This window comes from Budorcas taxicolor, chromosome 8 (genome assembly GCF_023091745.1).
Source record: "Budorcas taxicolor isolate Tak-1 chromosome 8, Takin1.1, whole genome shotgun sequence".
Lineage (NCBI taxonomy): Eukaryota > Metazoa > Chordata > Mammalia > Artiodactyla > Bovidae > Budorcas > Budorcas taxicolor.
This window is the reverse complement of record NC_068917.1, coordinates 72,033,775-72,061,357: the sequence shown is the minus strand read 5'-3', so window position 1 is coordinate 72,061,357 and position 27,583 is coordinate 72,033,775. Positions and strand designations below refer to the sequence as shown.

The window sequence follows — 27,583 nt, the reverse complement described above, 5'->3', positions numbered from 1 at the left end:
CCCTGTGAGGAGCTCCCCCAAAAAAGGATGCAGACCTGGAAGAGCAGGTCTAGGCTGGGCTCTTGAGATGCAGGCTGGCCCCTTCCTGGTTGGGGGGGTGCAGCTATCACCCCTCAGTTGTGTATCTTGGACAGCCAGGCCCTGCCAGAAGGGAGTGTGGATGCAGGAAGACCCACACCAGCTCTGGTTCCTTTTCTCAAAGCTAGGGAAGGGGCTGAGACACTTGGTTCCTCCCCCCAAAGGTGGGAATGGGGGTGATGCCAGGGAAAGAGAGGAAGGTAAAGAGCAGAACATAGCTGGCTGGCGTGGGCATGCCCTGGTGTGCTGGCACAAGGCCTCCCTCTGCTGGACATGTGGGCTCATTGCGGCCGGCTAGGACAGGGAGACACCGCAGAAACAAGTTCCTAGCAAAGCAAACTTTATTGTGAGTGTGAGTCAGGGCTCTTCCTGCAGCAACCGAGAGTTGGGGTGAGAGGCTCTTGCATTGCGCCCCCCATCATGTCCATCACATTCAGACTCAGCACGGTGGTCTCATGGGTTCTCCCTTGGTCACTGCAGCCAGGCGCTCCTGGCTCCTCATCTCTTTTTAACGTCCTGGCTTTTTAGGTCTGGGTGTGGATTTGGCATATGAGAGAAGAGAGGCTCCAGTGTCCCACCCTCTCCCCATCCTAGCGCCTTCCCGGAGACCATCCCCACTTCCCCAGGAGGATGGCCTCTTAGCAATACTCACTTTCCAGCAGGGCTCCCTTTAAGATGGTGTCTGGAATGGGGTGGGGTTGGACAAGGAGCGGGAATACGCATTAGAGAGAGACTCAGCTCCATGCCCATAGCCCCAGGCCCCGTACTAGAGCCCAGGCTGCAGAGTTGAGCCCTGGACACTAACAGGAAGCAGGGACTGTGATTTAGAGGTTCACTTCTCCACCTGTCACCTGCCAGGAACCAACTCTCTATTTTTTAAACTTATTTTTTGTCTGTGGCACAAAGCATGCAGGATCTCAGTTCCCCAACCAGGGATCAAACCTGTGCTCCCTGCAGTGGAAGAATGGGGTCTTAACCATTGGACCCTCAATGGAAGTTCCTGACTCTTTTCAAAACAAGATTTTTTTTTTCTTAAACTTCTATCTGCTTTATTTGTGTATAAGACACAAATATTTTTCTCATCATAAAAGATGTTAACCACCTTGCACAAAATATAGCAAATAGAGATGAGAATATACTACCTATAATTTTCTTTACCTCCTACCAATATTAACATTTTTTTCCCTTCAGAACTTTTTTGTTTGTTCTGAAAACATGTGAAATAAAATGAAAATAATATCCTGTTCTCTGAATTCCATAAACACTTTTCAGGTTGCTATATTCTTCGTGGGCATTATGTTGCATTCCATTGAGAAGACATGACAGTTTAAGCAGTTGCTACATAGATGGATGTTAGAATGCTTCCATTTTATACTATTATTAGAATAATGAAGTGATAAGTTTCTTAGTGCACATGTTGTTTAGTTGCTAAGTTGTGTTGGACTCTTTGTGACCCCATAGACTGTAGACTTCCAGACTCCTCTGTCCATGGGATTTCCCAGGCAAGAATACTGGAGTGGGTTGCTATTTCCTTCTCCAGGGGATCTTTCCGACCCAGGGATAGAACTCGAATCTCCTGCATTGGCAGGCAGAGCCACCTGGGAATAATTTCCCCCATATTTCAGATGGGGTTCTTTAGGAACTGCTATAAGTGGAATGAAATCAGAAGAACTGCTTAATCCTTTCAAAAAGGCTCTGCCAACCGACAGTAGCAGCCCACTGTGTCCCCGTGTACCACACACCTGCACACACGTGTAGCATTCTCTTTCAAGCACTATGTATCTCCGTTAAAAGAGATACTAATTGTCGGCTAATTTAATAGATGGAAAGAGTTACCTTACTGCCTCGTCTTTTTTTTCCACCTTTTTTTCCTGGAAACCAACACAAGCATTAGGGGGAGTCTGGCCGAGGCCAGGGCCAGAGAAGACGGGCTGAGCATTTGGCAGGGGGTGCCTGGAGCCTCTGCCCAGGTTTCTGGGGAGTCCTGGGGCAACCCTCCCTCACCTTGCCAGCACTTGTCTGCTTCTGGGGTGCCAGCCTTTTCACTTGTTTGATGGGCGTCTCCTCCAGGAACATATCAATATCTTCATCGTCGTCATCATCATCTTCCTCCTCCTCCAGGTCATCCTCCTCCTCTTCCACTTCCTCCCAGGATCCATCTGAAATGTCAGCGATGGCATGGGAGATGGGGCAGGGCCTCGGGGCTCGGGGACCTCTGCCCAGCTCCCCTTCCCAGATCTCCCAGTTTTGGGAGTGGGAAGCATTTGCCTGCCCATCTCCCGCAGACACTCTCTGGCCTCCCTGACAAAGTGCAGCTTAAGTGGGTGAGGCTGAGGCCGTGGCAGGAGGGTGGGGGAACAGGGTGAAGTACAGCTCTGGTGGCAGGAAGGGGATGCGGGAAGGAGCACGTGAGAGGAGGAGGGGGAAGGTGGGGACACAGCAGCCAAGGAGCTCAGGCCTGATCCTGAGGGAGGCGGAACCTGCCTGGGGTTTGGAGCAGGAGAGAACCCTGATGAAAGCAGCACCACTGGACAGAGAAGAAGGCAGTTAAACGGACCTGACGAGCACAGCCATCTGCCGGGGACCATGGCACTGCTACAGCCCCATGTTGGGTTGGCCAAAAAGTTCGTTTGGGTTTTTCCATAACAGCATACAGAAAACCTGAAGGAACTTCTGGCCAACCCAACACTTCCCAGCTGGCTCAGTGGTTAAGAATCTGCCTGCCAATGCAGGAGAGGTGAGTTTGCTCCCTGGGTTGGGACGATCCCTAGAGAAGGAAATGGCAACCCACTCCAGTATTCTTGCCTGGAGAATCTCATGGACAGAGGAGCCTGGTGGGCTTTGTCCATGGGATCACGAAAAGTCAGACACAACTCAGGGACTGACCAACAGTACTTCATAGCAGGTAATGTTTAAATGTGTGCTGCTACCAGGAATTATGTTAAGTGCTTTTGCTGAATATGGCATGTATTCCTTACAACTAGTCTTGGAAGATGAAACCAAGTATACCCCCACCCTCCCTGGTGTTACAGCTGAGGGGTCCGTGGTCCAGAGAGGATGTGGTGGAGGGTAAAGGAGAACCGGGGCTAGGACCCGTGCCCACGCCTTTGGTCCAGGCTGCTGGTGATTCTGTTGCCTTGGCAACCCTTTCTAACCATTCAAGAACCTATCAAGTGTTTGAGGACCTCTTACGTCCTTGTCCCTGTGCTGGGCACTGTACTCGAAGACCTTACTAGGGTCCAAGCTTGGACTTACTGTAATGTTCCTGGCCACAGAGGAACACAGGTCCAGAGCCAGCCCGGAGCTGGAACGTGACTGGAGGGGAAAACTCCAACCCCAGAACGACCTGCAGGGGGAGATGGAGGGGCATGGGGAGGGAAGGAGAGGCAGAGGTAGGGGAGGAAGAGGGGCAGGGCGAGGGGAGGAGGGGGAGACAGGACGAGCTACTGAGACCTGGCACCTGAGACGGGGGGTGGGATGGGATGGGGGGGTTTGCCTCAGGCAGAAGTACTCAATTTATTCCCTCCCCTCCACCACACACTTCAGGGGTTCCCTGAAACCTTCTGCACTCCCAACCCCCTGGCCTTCCCTGCTGAGGTGGACTCTGTCAGAGAAGAACATGGATCTGATCATCTCATTCCTGCCAAGATCATAGGTGGGCTTCCAAGCTGGGGGGCAGCTGTTAAACAGAGAAATCTTATAGCCATGGACTGTCCTGCATCCTGTCAAATTCTCCCACTGAAGCCCCCTAACCCTTAATGTGATGGTAACTGGGGATGAAGCCTTTGAGACGTAATCAGGGTTGGATGAGGTCATAAGGGCAGGGCCCTCATCATGAGATTAGTGCCCTTAGAAGGCTAGGCCAGAGAGCTTGCTTTCTCCCTAGGCTGTGTGAGGACACAGAAAGACGGTGGCCACCTGCAAGCCAGGAGGAGGTCCCTGATCAAAAAGCAACCATGTGGGCATCCCCGTCTCAGACTTCCAGGCTCCAGAGATGTGAGAAAGAAATGTCTGCTGTTTAAACCACTTACTCTAGTATTTTGTGATTGTGGCCAAGCTGACTAAAGCACTGATTGAATGAGAAAAGCAGATGCAAAGTTATAGTTTCACTATTGTCTTAAAGGGCTCCCCTGATGGCTCATACAGTAAAGAATCCACCTGCAGGAGACCAGGTGGGAAAAGCCTCTGGAGAAGGGAATGGCTACCCACCAGAATTCTGGAGAACTCCGTGGACAGAGGAGCCTGGCAGGTTATAGTCCGTGGGATCGCAAAGAGTCGGACACGACTGGGTGACTAAGCACAGCACAGTACTGTATTGATTTTCTTTCTACTTTTCCAAAGTTTGCAAATTTTCTAGAGTAACAACAATGATACTTAAGTTCCTTGAGTTCTTACTAGGTGCCAGGCCCCGTGCTAAGCATTTTACCTCATCTATCTTATTTAAATTTTCACAAGGAGCCCACAAAGGAGGTGCTATTACTTTACAGAGAAGGACGTTGAGGCTTAGAGAAATTAGAGTTCCTATTTCAGACAGGGAGCAGATAAGTAAAAACAAACTCTGCAGCCACAAACACCTAGAAATGGTAGACAAAATGTAATTTGATGTTTTTACTGCTTGCCTGAACAGTAAGACAGAAAAGAGGCTCCCCGTGGTCAGAAAGAGCAGCCCTTGTAGGGGCTGATGCCGCAGCAGAAGGGATGATGTCTTCCTTGGTGGTCAAGTGGTCAAGAATCCACCTCGCAATGCAAGGGACACTGGTTCCATCCCTGGTTCAGGAAGATCCCACATGCCACAGAGCAACTAAGCCCCATGCTGATCCTGTGCTCTAGAGCCCACCAGTGGCAACAAGAGAAGCCACTGCAATGAGAAGCCCGAACACCACGGCAAAGAGCAGCCACCTCCATTCACCACAACTAGAGAAAGCCTGCGCTCAGCAAAGATGACCCAGCACAGCCCCCCAAAGAAGAAAATGTCCTTGGGCTGTGCCACTCATGTGGACAGGAGACAAACGGCTTGGGCTCAAGAGGGGAGCTGTAACGCAGCCCCTCATGCATGCTGGGACCCTCAAATGGCTACATCTCAGCAAAGGATTGAGGAGAGTGGACTGAAGGACCCCAACCCATCCAACCAGGAATGACCCACCCTCAAAGGAGGGAAGCAAGAACTCCCGTGTGAGATAACAGAGCCTCTTGTGAGAGGCCAAGAGCTGCAGTTGTCCCTCTCACTTACACAGAGTGAATTTACTTGGTGGTGACTGCCAAGTTAAGGGAACTGCATAAAACCCCCAGGCTTGTGAGATATCTGGGGCAAATAGCAGATGCAAATGAAAGCAGTCTTTCAGGAGACTGAGTTCTTTTCATGCAGAATTCTTTCAGAAAACAGAACCAAACCCAACCAGAAGATGAGTTCACCATCTAAAATTACAAAACACACAAGGAACAACACTGCTGGAAGTACCAGACGGAAACAGAAGGGCGCAGCCTAGTACAATCATGAATCTGAGAAAGGAGAATAACAACCTAAGCAACATGAAATAAGTTTGATGAAAACCAGTATAAATATAAAATAGGAATATATTTATATAAATGTAAAACAGGAATCAGAACCATAAGAACAAGATATTAACGAAAATAAAAAGAACCAAAAGCAGCTTCTAGACATCAAAAACGTAAGCACTGAAATACTGCAGGGCAGCGGTGGAGACACAGAGAGAACAGACTGTGGACACAGTGGGGGAAGCAGAGGGTGGGGCGAGCTGAGAGAGCAGCATTGACACTTACATTACCATATATGCGAAACAGATAGCCGGTGGGAATTTGCTGTATCGCTGCTGCTAACTTGCTTCAGTCGGGTCCAACTCTATGCGACCCCATAGACGGCAGCCCACCAGGCTGCCCCATCCCTGGGACTCTCAATGCATGAAAGTGAAAAGTGAAAGTGAAGTCGCTCAGTCGTGTCCGACTCCTAGCGACCCCATGGAGTGCAGGCACAGGGAGCTCAAATCTGGTGCTCTGTGACAACCTAGAGGGGTAGAATGGGAGGGAGGTGGGAGGCAAGTTCAAGAGGGAGGGGACAGAAGTATACCTATGGCTGATTCATGTTAATGTATGGCAGAAGCCAACACAATACTATAAAGTAATTATCCTCCAATTAAAAATAAATTTAAATAAAAAAACATATGCATTGAAATCAAGTGAACAAATGGTTAAAAAGCAGAGTGAACCAGCTGATAGAAGAATTGATAAGCTGGAGAAGTGCTGGGTAGAAACTACCCAGTATGCAGCAGAGAGAGAGAGAAAGAGAGAGAGAGAGAGAGAGAGACGGATAAAACATGAAGATTCGAACATGGTGGACAGAGAGGGTCCATTGTACATCCAATCAGAGTTAGGGACTGGAGAGGATGGAGTCAGTGTTCCAAGAAATAACAACCAAGAGTTCTTCAGAAACAATCCAAGACAGATCCTCAGCCATGAACGGGTACATAAAAATGAACCCACACCTGAACATACCACGGTGAAATGACAGAGAAGAAGAGAAACGATCTTAACATCAGCTAGAGAGGACACATCTTCAAAAAAGAAACGATAGACAGACTGAGGAGCTCAACAGCAACATCAGAAATCAGAAGAATGGAATCACATTGTCAACGTTTTAATGGTACCCGGGAAGCAAAATAATTATCAGACAATACAGACTTTGTGGTGTTGGAGGAGACTCTTGAGAGTCCCTTGCACAGCATGGAGATTAAACCAGTCAATCCTAAAGGAAACCGACCCTGAATATTGATTGGAAGGACTGATACTGAAGCTCCAATACTTTGACCACCTGATGCAAAGAGCCAACTCTTTGGAAAAGACCTTGATGCTGGGAAAGATTCAGGACAAGAGGAGAAGGGGTGGCAGAGGATGAGATGATTAGATAACATCACTGACTCAATGGACGTGAGTTTGAGCAAAGTCAGGACGACAGTGAAGGATAGGGAAGCCTGACATGCTGCAGTCCATGGAGTGGCAGAATTGGACATGATTTAGCAACTGAGCAACAACAACAACAATACAGGCTTCAATTCAATGAGCATTTTAGGGATAAAGAAGATCACCACATAAAGAAAAGAATTAGATAAGGAAGATATTTACAATTATACAAGGAAGGTAACAATTTTACAAGAAAGATAAACCTGTAAATTATATGCATCAATATAGTCTGGACATACATAAAACTACAGTACAGTAATCAAGACAGTGTGATATTAGAGGGATAGACACAGATCAAGAGAACATAAGACCTAGAAATAGATCCACACAAATACTTGCAACCTTTTTGACAAAAGTGCAAAATCAATGAAATGGAAGAAGCTTTTCTGACAAATGGAGCTGGAGCAATTGGATGTCCACAGGCAAAGAAATGAACCTTCACCTAAACCTCATGGCATATGTGACCGTGATCATGGACTAAAGTGTAAAATGTAAAACTGTAAGACTTTTGGACAAAAAGCATAGAAAACCTTCATGATCTCAAACTAGGTAAAGCATTCTTAGACTTAACATCAAAAGTCATAACAGGAAAAAATAATACAATGGACCCTATCAAAATTAAAAACTTTTGTTCTGTAAAAGTTCACATGAAGAGGATGAAAAGAAAGCTATAACTTGGGGAGAAAATATTTGCAAGCCATGTATTTGACAAATGATTAGGGTCTACAGTATGTAAAGAATTAGCAAAACTCAACAGTAACAATGCAATTAGAAAGTGAACAAAAGACATGACCATTTAACTGAACATACAGATGGCAAAAACTGCATGAAAAGATGTTCAACGTCATTAGCCATCAGGGAGATGCAAATTAAAAGCACAGTGAGACATAACTACATACATATTGCATGCTAAGTCGCTTCAGTTGTATCTGACTCTGTGCAAACTTATGGACTGTAGCCCACCAAGCTCTTCCATCCATGAGATTCTCCAGGCAAGAATACTGGAGTGGGTTGCCATGCCCTTCTCCTGGGGATCTTTCCAACCCCCGGATCTGAACCCATGTCTCTCATGTCTCCTGCACTGGCAGGCAGGTTCTTTACCACTAGTGCCACCTGGGAAGCTCACATATTGGGATGGTTAAAATAAGAGCTAGTGACAACAAGAATGTCAGAATGCAGAGAAACTCAGCCACTCATGCATTGCTGGTAGAAATGCAAAATGGTACAGTCACTTTATAAAACAATTAGGCAGTTTTAAGAAACTAAATGTGCACCCACCCTATATGATCCAGCAATTGCACTCCTGGACATTTATCCCAGGAAAAATTGAAACTTAGGCTTATACAAGAACCTATATACAAACATTCATAGAAGCTTTATTTTTAAGACCCCCAAACTGGAATCAGACTAGTTTTTCCACAGATGATTGGTTGAGCTGTGGTACTTCTGTGCCATGGAATACCAGTCAGCAATAAAAAACACACACACAACTTGAATGAATCTCCAGGGAATATGCTGAGCGGTGGGGATGGGGGTGGGGGTACCCAACCCAGTTCCTAAGAAGTTACGTATGTCTGATTATATTTCAATGACCATATTTTAGAAATGGGGGACAGACTGGTGGTTGCCAGGATTTGAGGGTGGGTGAGGAAACAGGAGACAGGTGAGTGGTTATAAAGGGAAAACATGTGGGATCTCTGGGCTGTTGAAACTTGGCTATGATATCTGTATCTTGGCTACAATAGTGGATATAAAACTTAGGTGAGGGCTTCCCTGGTGACTTAGTGGTAAAGAGTCCTTCCTGATAATGCAGGAGACACAGGTTCGATCCCTGGTCCAGGAAGATCCCACATGCTGCACAGCAACTAAGCCTGTGGGCCACAACTATTGAGCCTGTGCTCTACAGCCCAAGAACTGACCTACCTAGGGTAAAGCCTGTGCACCCTAGGCTTCTCTGCAACAAGAGAAGCCACTGCAATGAGAAGCCGGTGCACCACTACTAGAGAGCAACCCCTACTCGCTGCAACTGGAGAAGAGCCCGTGCAGCAACAAAGACCCAGTGCAGCCAAAATAACAGATAAAATTAAACAAAGAAACTTAGGTGATAAAGTAGTACAGAACAATACCCGTGCGTTGTATCAACATCAATATCTTGGCTTTGATATTATATTACAGTTTTGTAAAATGTTACCACTGGAGAAAACTAGGCAAAATATACAGGGATCTCCCAATATCTTTTCTTATAAATGCATGTGAATCTATAATTATCTAACAATTTTTTTCAATTAAAGAATAAGCATATACAAAGTAAACAAAATTATGAGAAGAATCTATTGAAACTTTACAATCACAGTAGGAAGTTTTAACACATTTCTTTTGGTAATCAACAGATTAGGGAGAAAAAATATATATAGATTTGACTATATAAGCTTGATTTAATGGACATACATATAATCCTATAATACTACCTTGTAGTAAGCCACAAATCAAGTTTCAAATATCACAGAATGTATATATATACATATCTTTGGGAATTAAAAATTCTAAGTAACTCATGCATCAAATAAGAAATTGTAACTGGGGGGAATTCCCTGGCAGTCCAGTGGTTAAGACTCCACGCTTCCACTGCAGGGGGCGTGGGTTTGATCTCTGGTCAGGGAACTAAGATCCCGAAAGTTTTGAGGCATGGGCAAAACAAACAAAAAAACCCAACAAAACGAAAAAGAATCATAATGGAAATCAGAAAACATTTAAAATAAAATAGTGAAAATATAACAAAACACAAATTAAACGATACAGTTAAAAAATCTTCAGAGGGAAATTTATAATATTCAAAATAAATAAACAAAATGTACTTGGAAAAAATAAGCTAGAACATGAATGGACTAAATAGCTAACTCAGGTAGTAAGAAAAAGGAACAAAGCAAACCAAAAATCAGGTAACCAGAGAAATTAATAAAATAGAAAATAAGGAAGCAATAGAAAACATCAACAAAATCAAAAGCTTGTTCTTTGAAAACAAAAGAAAGGCTGATACCCAGTGATAGAAATGAAGGGAAAAAGGAAAGATGATAAGCACTACTAAGAGTTTTAAAAAGAGGAATATAATAACAGATATAGTCGAGATGAAACAGTTGAAAAAATTTTCCCATTGTCCTCTAGCTTGCATCACTTGGAGATATCTACTCACATCCTTGTCTTCGTTCCCCTGTGTGAGATGCCTTTTTTAACTCTGGCTGCTTTTAAGATTTTCTCCTTATCACTGATTTGGAACATTTTGATTATAAGACACACTGAGGTTCATAGAATTTATTAGATCTGTGGATTTATCATCTAATTAGATGAAAATACACTAATGAGATTAATGGCAAATTAGGTACTGCACAAGAAAAGAAAAATGACATTGAATAAATAAAGACTATCCAAAATGAAATACACAGGAAAAATACTTTAAGACAGTAAAATGAAGTGTGGGCAGGTATTGATAATTGGACTCCTCAGTAGAGATGAGAGGAGATGGAACAGAAAAAAAAATATTCGAAGAAATAATTCTCAAAGGTTTGCAAATGCTCTAAAAAGTCAGATGATCAAAGTATAAAAAAACAAAAGGTAAAACTCAATTATGTGTTATAGAAAAGAAATCAAATTTATACATACAGATACAGAGGTTTCAGTAAAATAACAAAATAAAAGAGTAGGAAAAATACACAAACACTAATACAAAGAGCTAGACTGACTATACTAATCAGACTAAATAGACTTGAAAATGTTTGTCAGGGAAAAAGGGAACATTTCATAATGATAAATGGATCAATTAACCAAAAGGATTTAATAATCTTAGAAACACAGAATTTATTAGGATGTACCTAACAAAAGAGCTTCAAAATACATGGAGCAAAACTGAATCAAAAAGAGAAATAGAAAAAAGATACAATGATTGTTGAAGTTTTCAATATTCCTCTTTCAGTGACTAAGAGAGCAAGTGGACAGAAAATGAGTAAGGATTAGAAGGCTCACACAAAATCATCAACCAACATGAAATAATCAACATTTACATCGCAATATACCCAACCACAGGAGAACACATGTTCTTCAAGTATAAATAAAATATTCACCAAGACAATATATTAGGGGCCATAAAATAAGTCAACCCTATTTAGATGGAAATCGAATAATGTATATTTTCATACCACAATCAAATTAAAATAGAAATCAAGTAAAGAATGAATAATGGAAAATCTCTAATTATTTGGAAATTAAAAAGCAAACATACTTCTAAGTACCCCAGGGAGTGAAGAATAAAACTAGAAAATAATTTGAACTAAATTAAAATGAATATTCTTAGCAAAATTGGAGGGATGAAGCCAGAAAGATGTTCAGAAGGAAATCATAGCATGAAATGCTTATATCCAAAAAAGGTCTAAAAAATAATATAAGATTCATAATGAATAATATAAGATTATACTGTAAGAAACTAGAAAAAGATCAAATTAAAACAAAAATAAGCAGAAGAAAGAAATTAACAACAGATAGATTAAATACAAAAGTGGATAAACAATAGAGAAAGACTGATGAAGCCAAGATCTGGTTCTTGAAAAAGACTGATACAACTGTTAACTGTTACGCTAACATAGCGTATCTACAAAAATCTTTTATCTGTCTGAATGGTAAAATACTGAATACTTGCCCTCTGGAAAAAGGCAAGGATAGTCCTGCTCTTACCACTTTTATTCATCATTGTACTTGCTGTCCTAGTCAGTGAAATAAGACAAGAAAAAGAAATGCCAGGTATAGAGATTAAAAAATGAAGATGTTAAACTGCTTTTATTCACAGATGACATGAATAAGAACATAGCAAATTCGGTGGCATTAATAAAGAGCTGTTAGGACTAATATGCAAATTTAGCAAGGTCAGTACAAAAGCCACCTATATAACTATATGCTAGTACTGAACAATAATAAAATAAAAATTAAAAATACCATTTCTGAACCTACAGCTAGCATCATACTCAGTGGAGAAAAGCTGGAAGCATTTCCTCCAAGATCAGGAACAAGACAAGGATGCCCACTCTCACCACTTTTATTCAATATAGTTTCTGAAGTCCTAGCTATGGCTACTCGAAGGTTTTCTAAATAGCTATTTACTGGGAGGATATCAGATTTGGGGATGGGGGAAGAGGTCATACATAAAAATTAAGAATTTGGATTTAGTAGGTTAAGTTTATAATATCTGTTGAAGTGAAGTGTTAGTTGCTCAGTCGTGCCGAGCTCTTTGCGACCCCATGGACTGTAGCCCACTAGGCTCCTCTATCCATGGGATTTTTCCCAGGCAAGAACAGTGGAGTGGGTGGCTATTTCCTTCTCTAGGGGATCTTCCTGACTCAGGAATCGAACCCGGGTCTCCTGCATTGCAGGCAGATTCTTTACCGGCTGACCCACCAGGGATAACTATTAGATAACTGTTGACGTATTGAGTTGGACAGAGTATCTGGAGCACAAGAGAGACTGGGTTTACAGGATAAATTTCCAAGTCTTCATTTGTACAGGTGGTCTGCAAAACTATGGGAATGGATAGATCTAGGGAGATCTTGTTGATAGAGAAAAAAATAGGTTTAAGGGCAGTTTTACACATCAACCTCCCAGATCTTTAAGGGCAGATAATCCTGGTCTTCAAATCACTGTTGTCCACAGAGAAGGGAACATTTTATGCCTCGGTTCATAAGGCTAATATGCTTTGACATCCAAATAAGATAATTTATTACACGCCAAGCTCACTTATGAGTATGTAAGTTTTAAAAAAGTGTCTTATTAACACAGCAAATCTAGAAGTTTATAATACAATCAGTAATGTTTATCTCAGGAACGCAAAGTTGGTTTAATATTATTCTATTACTATAATTTACCACATTAACAGATTAAAGGAGAGAGTGCCCGTGATCATATGAATAGAAACACTTTCAATAACCAATCATGATTAAAAAGAAGAAACGTCAATTTTTCAAAGTAGAGTAGGATTAGACAGAGACTTTCTTAACCTGACAAAGGGTATCTACCACATACTTGATACTGAATGGAGAAATGTAAGAAGAATTCCTTTTTAAAGAAATGAAACAAGGGTATCTACCATTATCATTTTATCCATTATTATACTGGAGGTGCTAGCCCGTGTACTGGATTAAAAAAGACAAATACAAAAACTGCCATTATTCACAAAGATCTACACAGAAAACTCAAATGACTAGAAGTGAGGATTTCTGGATACACAGTCTGGATACACAAGCAGTGTGTAAATTACCAACAGTATACGGTCACCAGCAGTAAACAGTTGAAAAATGGGATTTGAAGAAAAGTTATTTAACTTGCCCAAAGTCACACAACTAGCGAAGAGTGGACTCGAGTTCCCTGGCTGTCCAGTGGTTAGGGCTCAGTGCACACCGCTCCCCTCTCCCCCACAAAACGCAGTGGACTAGGATGGAAACCTGGCTCCCTGCTCCCGGGTCCAGGCTTTTAGTGCTGGGCTATACGCCTCTCTAGGGCTTTCCAGGTGGCTCATTGGTATAGAATTCGCCTGCCAATGCAGGAGACACAAGTTTGATCCCTGGGTTGGGAAGATGCCCTGAAGAAGGAAATGGCAACCCACTCCAGTATTCTTGCCTGGGAATTCCTGTGGACAGAGGAACCTGGTGGGCTACATACAGTCCATGGGGTCACAGAGTGGGACACGATTTAGCGACTAAACAACAAAAAATATTTCTCTGGGGCACCAGCCGCACGTCTGTAGGAGCCTGTAGAACGCCTTTGTGTCTGTCTGCACACGAGGGGTGAGGCCTGAGCAGGGCCTCCGCGGGCTGGAGCCAGGGTTTCCTAGGCCCTCAGGGAAGCTCACCATGGGGAGGACCGAGGCCCGAAGCGAGGCCAGGGTGAGGGGCCTCCTCTTCTTGTCCTCCTGGCTTGCCGAGGGCAGGATCTCCACGACGTTCACCTCTTCTTTGGCTTTCTCACCCAGGGAAATCTGAGGGGGGTGGAAAAAGGGACAGGGAGCGTCCTCACCCCCAGGGCGAGGGCGGAGGAGGGAAGCCTGGCTCCAGGTGTGGGGACCAGGCAATGCCACCTGCTCCTGCGTGTCTGGCCAAGTTCCTCCCTGCCCCACCCTTTCTCCCCTCCTCAGAAGAGCGGTACCCACCGTACTCAGCGACAGCACACAGTCCTGCTTCCCCACCTTTTGGGGTTTGAAGGTCCAAGTCGGCCTCTCCTGGTTTAGCTCACAGCCTGCGAAGGGACAGGGAGACAGAGGGCCGAGGGAGGGCTCCAGAGAGGCGTCCTCTCTCTCCCTCCAGCCCTCTCTCTTCCCCCAGAGACGTTCCCCGCCACCAGGACACCCGCTGCTCCGAGGACACCCTGGGGCCTCACTCACCCCAGAGCAGGCTTAGTGTCTCCTTTTCGGAGGTGCTACTGATGGCACTGCGATTCATGATGCGGGCGGGGGCCGAGCAGCTGCCGAGGAAAGGCCCAATACAATCCCCTGGCTGGAGAGACCCCGCGCGGAGCGCCCCGAGCGGAAGGGTTGCCCCGCTGGCCCTCCCAGCGCCCCGAGGTGCAGCGCCCGGCACCCGCGGGGAAGGCGGCTCGGTGCCCGGCCTCAGGTCCACCCTACCCTGGGACTCAGCCCTCTCGCAACCTCTCCTCCACCTCACCGTCCCTAACTCCGCTCACTTCATCGGCTCCTCCTCGGATCGCTTCCCTCTCGGGCTTCCTTACTCCGGCCTTATCGCGGCTTCACCTGAGGGCCCGGCCGCCCACAGCGGGTCGTTATGAAGCCTGGGAAGGGGCCACGGGAGGGATCTAATCAGCCCCCATCCCGTTCTTCCACTCTTTCCTCCCCTTGGCGCCTCAGAAGCACCTGGAGAGCTTGTTAAAATAACAAGCGCTAGGCCCCACCTCCACCGTTTCCTACGGGGGGATCCAGAAAATTAGCATTTCTAAACAGGTGCCCAGGTGAGGTGGATGCTGCGGGTCTAGGACCACACCGTGAGAACCGCGGTCCTGACTAATGGGGACTGACTGCGGCCTGCTGCGGGAGCCCGCCCGCGCCCTCCGTGGAGACCCTTTGCCACCCAGAAGGAAGCATAGCCTTGTTCACCCTTCCTCTGCCTTTTTCTGTTTGTTTCCTTTCCCTCCATGCCAAGTGTGGGCCTCTCCCCAGGCCCAGAGGGCTGGACCCCCAGGGCTGTGGTCCCCAAAGATGAAGAGCCCAGTTTCCAAAAGGCTCACTTCTCCCAAGGCCAGGAAGGAGTGGGGATGAGGAAGAGGACAGCAGACGCAGCTGGTGAACAATGCACCATGGGGCACAGTGACTCTGAGGGCCACTCATCTAACAAACATCAGTTCACATGGCACAGTGAAGCACTGAAATGTTTGGGTGAGCGTGGTGAACAGGAGGCAGGTTTCCGTTTGACCCCCTACTCCTCTAAGTGATTCCTCTGTTTGGGATTCAGAATTAACAAGGAACCTCTCTCATTGTGCATCACTTCTATCCTGGAAACTTCTCACCTACATATAAGCTTCACCGATTTTCAACAAAGGCGTCGAGGAAAAGCATAGTCTTTTCCACAAATGGTGCTGGAGGAATCCCTCTGGAACCCGGATTGGAGTGGAGCTTCAACTGTGCAGGAAAGAGCTTATTTTTTAAAAATACTGGCTTTACTGAGAAATAGTTCATATACAAAAATGTACTCATAAGAGGAGAGCGAAAAAGTTGGCTTAAAGCTCAACATTCAGAAAACTAAGATCATGGCATCCGGTCACATCACTTCATGGGAAATAGATGGGGAAACACTGTCAGACTTTATTTTTTTGGGCTCCAAAATCACTGCAGATGGTGACTGCAGCCATGAAATTAAAAGACGCTTACTCCTTGGAAGAAAAGTTATGACCAACCTAGATAGTATATTCAAAAGCAGAGACATTACTTTGCCAACTAAGGTCCGTCTAGTCCAGGCTATGGTTTTTCCTGTGGTCATGTATGGATGTGAGAGTTGAACTGTGAAGAAAGCTGAGCGCCGAAGAATTGATGCTTTTGAACTGTGGTGTTGGAGAAGACTCTTGAGAGTCCCTTGGACTGCAAGGAGATCCAACCAGTCCATTCTGAAGGAGATCAACCCTGGAATTTCTTTGGAAGGAATGGTGCTAAAGCTGAAGCTCGAGTACTTTGGCCACCTCATGCGAAGAATTGACTCATTGGAAAAGACTCTGATGCTGGGAGGGGTTGGGGGCAGGAGGAGAAGGGGACAACCGAGGATGAGATGGCTGGATGGCAGCATGGACTCGATGGACATGAGTCTGAGTGAACTCTGGGAGATGGTGATGGACAGGGAGGCCTGGCATGCTGCGATTCATGGGGTCGCAAAGAGTTGGACACGACTGAGCGACTGAACTGAACTGAACTAAAGCATATAATTTGAATTTTCACAGATGTATACACCAGGCTCAGTGGTAAAGAATTCACCTGCCAATGCAGGAGACGAGGGTTCCATCTGTGGGTCAGGTAGATCCCCTGGAGAAGGAAATGGAAACCCACTCCAGTATTCTTGACTGGAGAATTCCATAGACAGAAGAGCCTAATGGGCCAGAGTCCACGGAGTTACAAAAGAGTTGATCACAACTGAGTGCTTAAACAACACTACCACCAACACACCAGGTAGCCATCACCTCAGCCAAGTTACAATTTCTGTTACTCCTCCAAATTTCCTTGTTTCCCTTTGCAGTCAATATCCTCCCCTTACTAACTGGCATTAGACACTTCTCTGCTTTCTGACACTGTAGATTAGTACTGACTGTTCTAGAATTTCATATAAGCAGATTCATATCGGCTATTTTTGTTTGCCCTCTTTTGCTGAGCAAAATGTGTTTGAGATTTATTTATCCATATTGTTGCTGTATCAGTAGTTTGTTTCTGTTTATTGTTGAGTAGTACTCCACAATTTGTATATCTAGACACCTGCTGGTCAGTTTTAGGTGTCAGTTTAGCTAGGTTATCACAACCAGTTATTTGATCAAAATGAGGGTGTGGCTGACACCTTCTATGTGGCAGTTCCTATGAGAGTATTTGATAGATGTGATTTACATCCACAGTTACCTTTAGGTAAAGATTAGCCTCAATACCATGGGTGGGCCTGGTACAATCAGTTGAAAGTCCTTAAGAGCAGAACTGAAGTCTCTCTGAAGATGTTTTGCCTGGACTGCAGCTTCAGCTCCTGCTAGAGCTTCCAGCCTGCTCTTCCTGACAACCTGTCCTACCGATTTCAGACTTGTCTAGCCAATGCTCATGATTGCATTAGCCAATTCCCTGTGCTACATCCCTGACTGATAAACCTGTTGATGAATATTTGGGTAGTTTCTAGTTTTAGATTATTATGAATAAAAATGCTGTACCATTTGAGAGCAAGTCTTTGCATGGAAATATGTTTTAGTTTTTCTAGGATAAATACATAGGAGTGTAACTGTTGGGTTATTTGGTATGTGTATATTAAATTTTATATGAAACTGTAAAACTATTTCCAAATTTCCTGTACCACTTTGCATTTCTACCAGAAATGTATGAAAATTCCAGTTGCTCTACATCTTTGTCAACACTTGGCATTGTCAGTCTTCTTAATTTTAGTCATTCTGGTGGATTTATATAGTGACATCTCTTCTGGTTTTTATTTATATTTCTTCAATAGCAAAAGATGTTGAATTTTTTTCAATTGTTTATGGGTCATTTGTGTATCTTCTTTTGAAAAAAAATGTTCAATTATTTTGTTCATTTTTAAATTGAGTTATTCTTACTGTAGTTCTTTATACTCGGATGACTGTGTTAGGCATACATATTCACTCCTGTCTATGGTTTGCCTTTTCATTTAAAAAACAAATGGTATCTTTCGAAGAGCAGAAATTTTAAAGCTTGAAGTCAAATAGTTTTATTTGTGGATCATGCTTTTGATATTTTAAGAAATCTTTGCTTCTTAACTCAAGGTTGTGAAAAATTTCTCCTAAGTTTCATTCTGGAAGCCTTGTAGTCTTAGCTTTTACTTTTACATCTGTGATCCATTTGAAGTTAATTTTTGTGCATGGTGTTAGGTAAGGGTCGAGGTTCATTCCCTAGCCCCCCCTTCAAGTGAATATTTAATTCTTATAGCACCAGTTCCGGAAAAGACAGCTCTTTCTCTATTGAATTACCTTGGCACTTTTGTCAAAAGTCAGCTAACCATATATGCTGGTCTATTTCTGGAGTTTCTTCTGTTCCACTGGTTTGTTTATCCTAGTGCCAATACGATCCTGTCTTGACTACTGTAGCATGATAGTAAACCTTGAAATCAGGTAGTTGAACCCGCCAATGCTCATCTTTCTCACAGATATTTTGGCTCTCCCAGGTTCTTTGCATTTTCATATAAATTTTAGAATCAGCTTGCCAGTTTCTTTAAAAAAAGAAAAAAGCCTTCTGGGATTTTTATTTGGATCCTGTAGAATGTAGTTCAGTGTGGGGAGAACTGCCATCCCAGTTTTGAGTCAACAGTCCATGAACATGTTTTAATCTCATTTATTTAGATCTTTAATTTCCTCAGTGATGTTTTATAGATCTTAGTGTTCCAATCCAGCACATATCTTGTTAAATTTATTCTGATGTATTTCATACTTTTGGATGCTATAGCAAATAGTATATATTTCAAAATTTCATCTAGTGATAGTGTATCTTTTAGTATATAGTTGATTTCATATTTTATGAAATATTTCATATTTCTACATACTAAAAATGTTTCTAATTCTAGTTGGTGAGAATTTTTATCTTACGCTTTTTCTTCACTGGAAGGTTCACCTTCTTTACCTTTGCTTATATGGTCAATTACATTTACTGATTTTTTTGAATGTTTTAAACCAACCTTGCGTTTCTAGGACCAGTCCTATTTGCTCATGATGTATTATGCTTTTTGACATTCCTGGATTTGATTGTTTATATCTTATCATGATTGGGTACTGTTCCCTCCTCTTCTAATTTCTTGTTGAATTCCAAGTGCTCTGCTTGTAAAAGCAGGGAAGTCTCCTTAGATCAGAGTTCCATTCAGGCTCACCAAGCACTCTTTCCCATAATGTCCCACGATTCCTCCGCCTTGACTCAGCTGCTGTCCTACTCTGGATCCTGGGGGGAATCATACTACAATCTACTTTTCTCTACCCTCCCCAAGTCCTGTTGAGTCCACCCCTCACCCCCAATATTTCCTACCTCTCTCGAACTCCTTATTACTCAATTGTTGTTCAGTCACTAAGTCATGTCCAACTCTTTGTGAGCCCATGGACTGCAGCATGCCAGGCTCCTCACTAGCGGTGAATTAAAGGCTTTTACTCACCAGTGGTGAGTTAAAGATTGGTCACTAGGCTGCTTTCAAACTTAATGGTTTTTAGTATCAAATCCCAACCTCTTGTGCTCCACCCTTCATGCAGACTTGTTTAGGGTTGCACTCTCCCTCCAGTCATGATGTTTTTGCAGCACCCACAAAGGTACAAGGCGTTTCGTGCTTCAGGATTTTTACGCTGTTTGAATGTTCTCCCTTGCCCTCTTTCGACGAACTTGCTTCTGTTACTGCTCTTCTTGGGGGCTTCTCCTTTGTATCTCAGAGCAAACAGCATGCAGTAATCATCCTTTTCAGCCTGTTTGCCCATTCCACTGAGTTCTTCCCAGCCAGGGATCAAGTCCTTGAACAGTGCCTCTGTGATTGTCACCGTGGATACCTCTACCCAATACAATGCCCAGCTTTGACCTTCCCTAAGAGGAACGCTCTGCAACCATACGGCAGCCCAGCCCTGCTCCCAGCCGCCACCGCGGCCAGTGGACGCTGGGAGTCACGACTTGCGCCTGCGCAGAGAGGCAGAGGTGGGGTGAGCGGCGGCCCTGAGAGCACGCGCCTGTGGAGCCGGCCTCTGTGCGCAGGCGCGTAGGGGGGAGGAGGGTGGGCACCGAAAGACAGCAGCGAACCGCCTCCGGGGCGTGGAGGTTTGTCGGGAAGTCGTGCCGGGTCAGGGGTGAATTCTTTCCCTCTTTACTTCGCAGAGCCTCGGGGCTTGTGTCAGAGACTTCTTCCCTTTTCCTTTCGGTAGAGAGGCCTATGGTAACGATGTGAGCTTAATCGCACCACGTAGGCAGCCTGGGATCTCTCCGCAGGGGCTTCACCCAAAGGAGGTCCAACTACCCTCCACTCTCCGGTTCTGCAGACGTTCCCACGCCCCTGATACACATCCCTCCGTTCATTTTGATCTCTTCTGTATAATAATCTCTCTGTCAGGCCCGGCTTGTAAGGAACATGTTTTGGTTGCTGAGACAGGGCGGGACTGGGGCTAGCAATGCCTCAGATAATCCCGTGAGACTTGGGGACAGTAGGGGGACTACAAGTAGAGCTCTACTCTTAGTTTGAAAAGGTGGGTAAAGAACAAAGAAGTTTACATCGAGAAGAGAGGGCCCTGCAGACCAGGAAAAGGCACAAGGTACTCTGTGGAGGAAGAGATAGCAGTGGCAGTCCTCTGAGTAGAAGGGTTTCCTTGCAACGTTTGTAGCTTGACTGGTAGTTTATGACTTGTTTTGTGACACATGTCCCAGACTAAAGGGTGTGGAACTGATTTCTTGCTAAATAGAAATGATGAAGTCCTGTCATATTCTTAGCTCAAAAGAATGGTTTCATTTCCACTAATTTTCCAGCTGAACTAATGGAGCCTTGCAGAGCTTTATCTTCATTGCCCTGTCATCAGTCTTTCCGAGCTGAGGGGAGACATGCTTTTACCTTCACCCATCCTTTCAGTATCAGACACTGGCGTGGCCCCTTTTATCTTCACAAAAGGCCAAGTTCATTGTCCAGTTAATCAGTTTGTATTCTGGGTTTGGTTGTTCTCCAGACCTTGAATCCAGATATACATAGAACTCCTTTAATTTGTTGTTCAATCAACAGACTGGTTCCGAACAGGAAAAGGAGTACATCAAGGCTGTATCTTGTCACCCTGCTTATTTAACTTATATGCAGAGTACATCATGAGAAACGCTGGGCTGGAAGAAGCACAAGCTGGAATCAAGATTGCCGGGAGAAATATCAATCACGTCAGATATGCAGATGATACCACCCTTATGGCAGAAAATGAAGAGGAACTAAAAAGCCTCTTGATGAAAGTGAAAGAGGAGAGTGAAAAAGTTGGCTTAAAGCTCAACATTCAGAAAACGAAGATCATGGCATCTGGTCCCATCACTTCATGGGAAATAGATGGGGAAACTGTGGAAACAGTGTCAGACTTTATTTTTTGGGCTCCAAAATCACTGCAGATGGTGACTGCAGCCAGAAAATTAAAAGATGCTTACTCTTTGGAAGGAAAGTTATGGCCAACCTAGATAGCATATTCAAAAGCAGAGACATTACTTTGCCAACTAAGGTCCGTCTAGTCAAGGCTATGGTTTTACCGGTGGTCATGTATGGATGTGAGAGTTGGACTGTGAAGAAAGCTGAGCGCCGAAGAATTGATGCTTTTGAACTATGGTGTTGGGAGAAGACTCTTTGAGAGTCCCTTGGACTGCAAGGAGATCCAACCAGTCCATTCTGAAGATCAGCCCTGGGTGTTCTTTGGAAGGAATGATGCTAAAGCTGAAACTCCAATACTTTGGTCACCTCATGCAAATAGTTGACTCATTGGAAAAGACTCTAATGCTGGGAGGGATTGGGGGCAGGAGGAGAAGGGGACGATAGAGGATGAGATGGCTGGATGGCATCACCGACTCGATGGACGTGAGTTTGAGTGAACTCCAGGAGTTGATGGTAGACAAGGGAGGCCTGGTGTGCTGAGATTCATGGGGTCGCAAAGAGGCGGACACGACTGAGCGACTGAACTGAACTGAGGAGGGGTTAGGAGATTTCCCACTTGACACTCTTCATTCATTTGTAACCCAACAATGGGATGTTCTGGCCCATATAGGTGGTGCTGTTATGCCTCTGTTTATTGAGTGGTCTGTCTTCGTGATTGTTAAGCAGAATTTCAAGTATAGCTGTGCTTGTGTAAGTATTGTTCACTACATTGTTTTGGGGTGTTTGTACCAATTTGCCTTGCAAATGATGTTTTTTCCTTTTTAGTTTCCTTTTCTGTTGCTGACCCTCAAAAAGGTATATGGCTTAGAGTAGATTCTGATGAACGAACAGACAGCAGCAGTGGTGAGGCAGTCCTGAGAACTGTAAGGGTTTTCTGAGGTAGAAGATAATATCTGAGGCTTGATTTCATCCTCCCTTTTGATCATCTGATGTCCCACTATCTGGCAGCTCATTTGTTTAGTGACCCATTGATCCTGAAATAAACCAAACTGGCTGACTAGTGAATTCCAGGGTTATCTAAGAAACTCAAGATAAATGTAATAGACCCGGGAGACACACTACTGATGCAAGAAGCTGCTTAGATATAATCTCTCACCTGATTGGTGGTTGTATTAATTATGGCTGGTGAGTATGTTTTAAACATGAAAGGTTTAAAGAACTAGGACTTTTAAAGTAATACTCATTTACATTTTTTCCAGCCCTTGTTATCGGTTATGGTTTTTGCAGTCTCCCTGTAATCATCTTTGCTTTCCCTTTCTGCTTTAGCACTTGGGTAACACTTCATGTGGCAATGTAGGTTTGCTGTGAAAGTGAAGTCGCTCAGTTGTGTCCGAGTCTTCGCGACCCCATGGACTGCAGCCTACCAGGCTCCTCCATCCATGGGATTTTCCAGGTAAGAGTACTGGAGTGGGTTGCTGTAGATCTAGCTAAAAATCTTGGGTGGAGGACGGGTTGGCTGGTGGTAGTTAAGATAGAGAGAAGTGTTTTGGCTCTCTGGAGTTAATTCATCTTACCCCACAACCATGGGTATTTTGAAAAGTGGTCTTCTTCCACTCTTCGTTAAAACTTTCTAAGTTACTAGAACATTTTAGCACTTGATAGGGAAAAAAGCAAGTTCTTAATAAGTTTGAGTTTGCAGAACATAAAACTATTACTTCTTAGTAGGCTTTCACTTATCATTAGAAAATTGGTACTTAGCTGAAAGTACTTCTTAAAATCTAAAAACCTAAAATTTGATTTTTCTTTGTCTGAATTATACTTTACTGAAGATGGATAACCATATTTGTTGGCAGAGCCAACAAAAACAAATACATACATACAGTTTGATGATCTGCAGTAAAGATTCTAGGTGTTTTTGTCAACGTAAGGTTAAGTTTGTGTCGGGAAACACTGTCTAGAGACATTTGACTTGATGCCTAGGATAGCCTGGAAAGAAAGTCATTTTTCAACTGAATAAAAGCTCCACAAGATGTCTTGAGGAAATCAAAGTTTAAAGATAACTGACTGGCTTTTGCATTTATTAGGCTGACTCATGTGAAATAGCTGATAATTGATCAGGAAAAAAGGCTCTTTTGGGGGTATCCCTCTTGTACCTATCAAGAAAGGAGCAGCTTCACTGTTTAAAAAGTCTGATGTGGTTGGGGAAGATTTTAACTGTGGCACTTGGTAATGATTGGACTGGGCTTAGGACTGCACTGGGGAGACACCACCTCTAGTGAGGTTCTTGCCTCTGAAATTGTTTTTGTGGAAGGAAAGGGAGGGGTATGGGGTTCTGCTGATCAGTCAGAATTTCAGGATAGTTGGGAGAGAGGGTTTCATCTTCAAATATCTGTGAGAAAGTTATTTTTTGTCTTATTTACTGCAGAATTAGAAGTCCAAGTCAAGGGATCATGTGACTGGAGTGTTCTGCGTATTAATGAACACTGGCCATTTTCTATTAGGCTTAGAGACAGACTTGACTAAGGTGAATCAATTCTACTTCCCCTCTAGGTATTAGAATATATATTTTTTTGGCCTGTGAAATAACTTTGGACCAGAGACCAAAACAGTAGACAAAGGTATATCTAGTGGACAAGAGTGGCTCTCTAGAGCCTGTGATTACTGAATGTCACTCTGCATTAAGGTACAGCAAGATATTGTAGTACTTTAATACTTTTCAATGTTCCTGGAAACTCAATGCTTTTACATCTGGGTCCTACATAGCAAAGGGGATGAGAAAGTTCCTTTTACAGCAGTTCTGTTCTTCATTTGACAATTCTGGCTCATGAAATCTGCCAAATATTTTGGGGGATAATATTTATCCTTGAACTTGTCAGGGTCTATGAGTGATGCCCAGCCCACGAGCATATGTCAGAACATTAACTGGGGTTTTTGCAATTACTACTTCTCTCCTGGGTACCCTGTTGTTACCTGGAAGCTCATAAAGAGACAGAGAGGCTTCACTTGTTACAGCTGTGGACCCAGCATATTTTTTATATAGAGAATATATAGACTAAGAGTCCTGCTTTTAAAAAGACATAGACTCAGACTTCATCCAATGAGAAACAAGCTAATTTCAGAGTTGAGGGGTCCCTTGTCACCCACTGGCTTTCAGGAATGCATGTTTCACGTGTTCAGAATGAGACATGTCCCTGCCAACACACTAGACTTGATTGCTGAAACCAGGTCAGTAGAAACCATTGAAGTTTATTGGCGGTCACAATGCTTACACTGTATGCAGCAAACACCCTTACAAGTCTATCCGCAACCTGATCACGCAAGAAAGGATTCACCACACAGTCGCCAGAGGAGAAGGAAAAAAAAAAAAATTAACAGGCTTGTTTCTGGGGGTAGAGGAGAAAAATAAAAATAAAACCTAATTGATGAGTGTCCCATGGGCGAGAGCTGAACTAGAGATGCGTACAACTAGCAGCAACAGTTGTGGAAAAAGTACAAGGCAAATAGCTTTCTCCGTTAATTTTCCTCTGTAGGTTAATTTTTTTTAATATTCAAAACATTTATTATGGTTTTCATTTTATAAAAATGTATATTTTTAAAGGGGTGGGAGAATGTTAAATACTTCATGCTAGGCAGACCTTGTTATTAAGAACCCCTCGACTGTAGTAACTTCCTCCAGTTCATACATTCACGAGTGCAGGGTACATATATAAATATCCACACGCACACATCCACACACACTGCCTCGAGGGCTGGGGAAGACTAAAAGTTATTGGCCACACGTGACGGCCTCTGGTGGACTCATCCAAATTGCTCGACAGGAGAGCCACTGGCTCAACTCCTTTTCTCTGGTCTCCACTTTGAACAGAGACCAAGAACCCTAAATTATAGAGTTACATCTGACTTTTAAAAGCAAGAGGCATATGTCTGAGGATGAGGGATCGGCAAAGTGGGAAAGAGGATGAAGCTAAGAACACCAAACACTTTTAGCTGGAGTTGTCGGTCACTGCAAGAGGCCAAGGAACCGAGGGCGGCATCTAGGCTGACAGGGGAGGAGGGGTGGTGCTCCGCATGGCTTAGAGTTCCTAATAACAAGGGTAATATAGTAACAGGAAGTGATAATTTGGGGGGCCAAGGGAAGGGCAATAAGAAAAAATATACATTTGGAATTTTTACTTTTTTTTTCTTTTTGCCTCTCTACACTGTGTCACTAAATATATCTCTGCACGTTCACACATCCTTGTCCAGTAAAGCTTCAGGCCACCAGAATACACATTTTTTCCTCACTCGCATACACAACCCCTCACATCAGCATTGGTGCACTAGACTCTGTAAAAATTTTTCAGTCACACTTTGTTTTTAAACTTGAGTCAATATAAACCTTGTTCAAAATGTTATGAAAAAATGTACATGTTTATACAAGGCAGGTTGTGGCAGGACACTGGGGGTTCTTTCCCCGTGGGTGGCCCCAGGAGGAGGGGGGCTGGAGACTCACACATTTGTGCCTCTATCTCCTTATCTCCTCCCACCACCCTTCCCACCCGATCCCCCAGGAACCAGCAGCGCCCTGCCCCCCGAGTGAGTGCACGCACACCCCTATTCCCTGGGGAAGAAGCTAGTTGACCTTTGCCATTTTCCCCATACCCCTGGAGGAGGGGGCCAGGATCAGCCAGGCCCTCTCCATTGTAATTGTTCGCCCCCTGGGTCAGACCAAAGGGACACTGCTCTGTACAGGTAGAGTCCAAGGAGGTGTCAGCTCATCATATCATTGCTATTCACTCCATACGTGGAATTCTTCATCGAGTCGTTGACTTCTCGACGGAATGCCGACAGGTTCTGGGTGAACCTACAGAGAGGAGCATGTAAGTTGCGGGAGCAGAGTGGAAGGGGAAGGTCTTTGCCAAAAATGTTTCTAGCGAGCAAGTGGCTACTGAGAGGCAGTATGTTTGAAGCAATGGGTTCTAAGGTCAGTTAATTTCAGTCCTAAGACTAAGGAGAAGCTGGGCTAGTTTTGCACCCCTTTCTCCCTGACAACTTTAAGGCAGGCTCAAGATCTGGTTAAATCCAGGGCTCTGAGGATCATTTCAGGCTCATGGCAGCACAAAAGGAATCTCAATCTCATCTTTGTCAGATGGGAAGTAACCTTCACGAGGTGAGGGCTGGACAAGAATGAGGCTGTCTCATGTCTTAATGCCAAGAGACCTGTGCTGTCCAGTATGGTAGCCGTTAGTCACAGGTGGCTGTACAGCACTTGCAGTGCTCAGAGCAACCGAGGAACTGAATGCAATGAAAAGACATTTAAAATTCAGTCCCCCAATTGTACCTTAATTAACTTGAAGTTAAAAGCTGTATTTTAAATTAATTAAAATGAAAGAAAATTTTAAAAATCAATTTAGGAAAACCTGACATAAGTTCAGTTATTGGACAACTAAGTATGTCTGGAACAACTTAAGTATGGGAGTCTACTTTGTCAACTGTAAATCTTAGGAAATCTAAATACAAATCAAGTATTTCTGATGAGAATTTAGCATCTGAATTGAGATGTCCTGTTAATTGTAAAATACGTAAGATCTTGAAGACTTAGCACGATAAAAAGAATGTTAAAATTCTCAGTTTAAAAATACTGATTATACATTAACATATTATTTTCGACACATGGGTTAAATAAATAAAGATACTAAAATGAACCTTGTTTCTTTTTACAGTAACTAGAAAATTTTAAATTATTTTGTGGCTTTCTTTTCTATTGGGCAGCACTTCTTTTTAGACAGCCTCTAGAAGACTTTGAAGGAGTCTCCTACGTTTCAATGATCTGAAAACTAACAGTTGCCCAGGATTTCTTGGCAGAGCATTCGACACTCACCTGTCTCTGTTTTTCGTTAGAAGGTTTCGCTCTATGCCTTCCATCAAGTTTTCAAAGCACAGATGCATAGCCTGCTGCTTCTCTGGTGGCTGGCTGTTCACGATACTGTTCCTTAGGTCAGAAAAATACTGCAGGGCAGAGACAAGAGAGAAGGTAAGGAGAGAAGAGGCAGAAAGGTTGACTAGCCCCTCATCACCTGAAGAACAGGAGTGTTTTTTTTTGAAAGTTCAAGCAAGCACCTGTAGGATATCATTATCTTACTTAAAAATTTAGAATTTTAAAGCGATAAATGCTATGAGGGTCACCTGATGCAGATTCTTCTTTTATAAGAATCTCTAGACTTACTTATGTCTGTTTA

The 27,583-nt window shown here is 43.7% G+C and overlaps 2 protein-coding genes across 4 annotated transcripts in view; both read right to left on the bottom strand.

Moving 5' to 3' along the window:
- Positions 1-586: 586 nt before the first annotated feature.
- Positions 587-14,543, bottom strand: NPM2 (nucleophosmin/nucleoplasmin 2). The gene is made up of 8 exons (XM_052645337.1): positions 14,468-14,543; positions 14,237-14,322; positions 13,940-14,065; positions 3,334-3,424; positions 2,083-2,237; positions 1,915-1,949; positions 731-760; positions 587-608 (listed from the first exon to the last, which is right to left on the bottom strand). Exons 1-8 carry the CDS (start codon positions 14,523-14,525, stop codon positions 587-589), a joined length of 603 nt encoding a protein of 200 aa, XP_052501297.1. The 5' UTR covers positions 14,526-14,543.
- Positions 14,544-24,591: 10,048 nt separating this feature from the next.
- The window catches only part of XPO7 (exportin 7), an 89,297-nt gene continuing 86,305 nt past the window's right edge, over positions 24,592-27,583 (bottom strand). For all 3 annotated transcript variants that reach the window (XM_052644714.1, XM_052644716.1, XM_052644715.1), the window contains exons 27-28: positions 27,226-27,353; positions 24,592-26,208 (exon numbers count right to left, since the gene is read on the bottom strand). In XM_052644714.1, the coding sequence (XP_052500674.1) occupies positions 26,115-26,208; positions 27,226-27,353 (222 nt within the window). In that variant the 3' untranslated portion in view covers positions 24,592-26,114. The remainder of the gene's footprint in view (positions 26,209-27,225; positions 27,354-27,583) is intronic.

What these genes read in the sequence shown, in the direction of transcription:
- NPM2 (XM_052645337.1), bottom strand. Translation starts at nt 14,525, where the DNA reads ATGAATCGCAGTGCCATCAGTAGCACCTCCGAAAAGGAGACACTAAGC. An exon ending in GTGTGCTGTCGCTGAGTACG is followed by an intron (nt 14,066 to 14,236) that starts GTGGGTACCGCT and finishes CACCCCCCTCAG; the next exon opens with ATTTCCCTGGGTGAGAAAGC. An exon ending in GGGCCTCGGTCCTCCCCATG is followed by an intron (nt 3,425 to 13,939) that starts GTGAGCTTCCCT and finishes CTCCCCCTGCAG; the next exon opens with GTCGTTCTGGGGTTGGAGTT.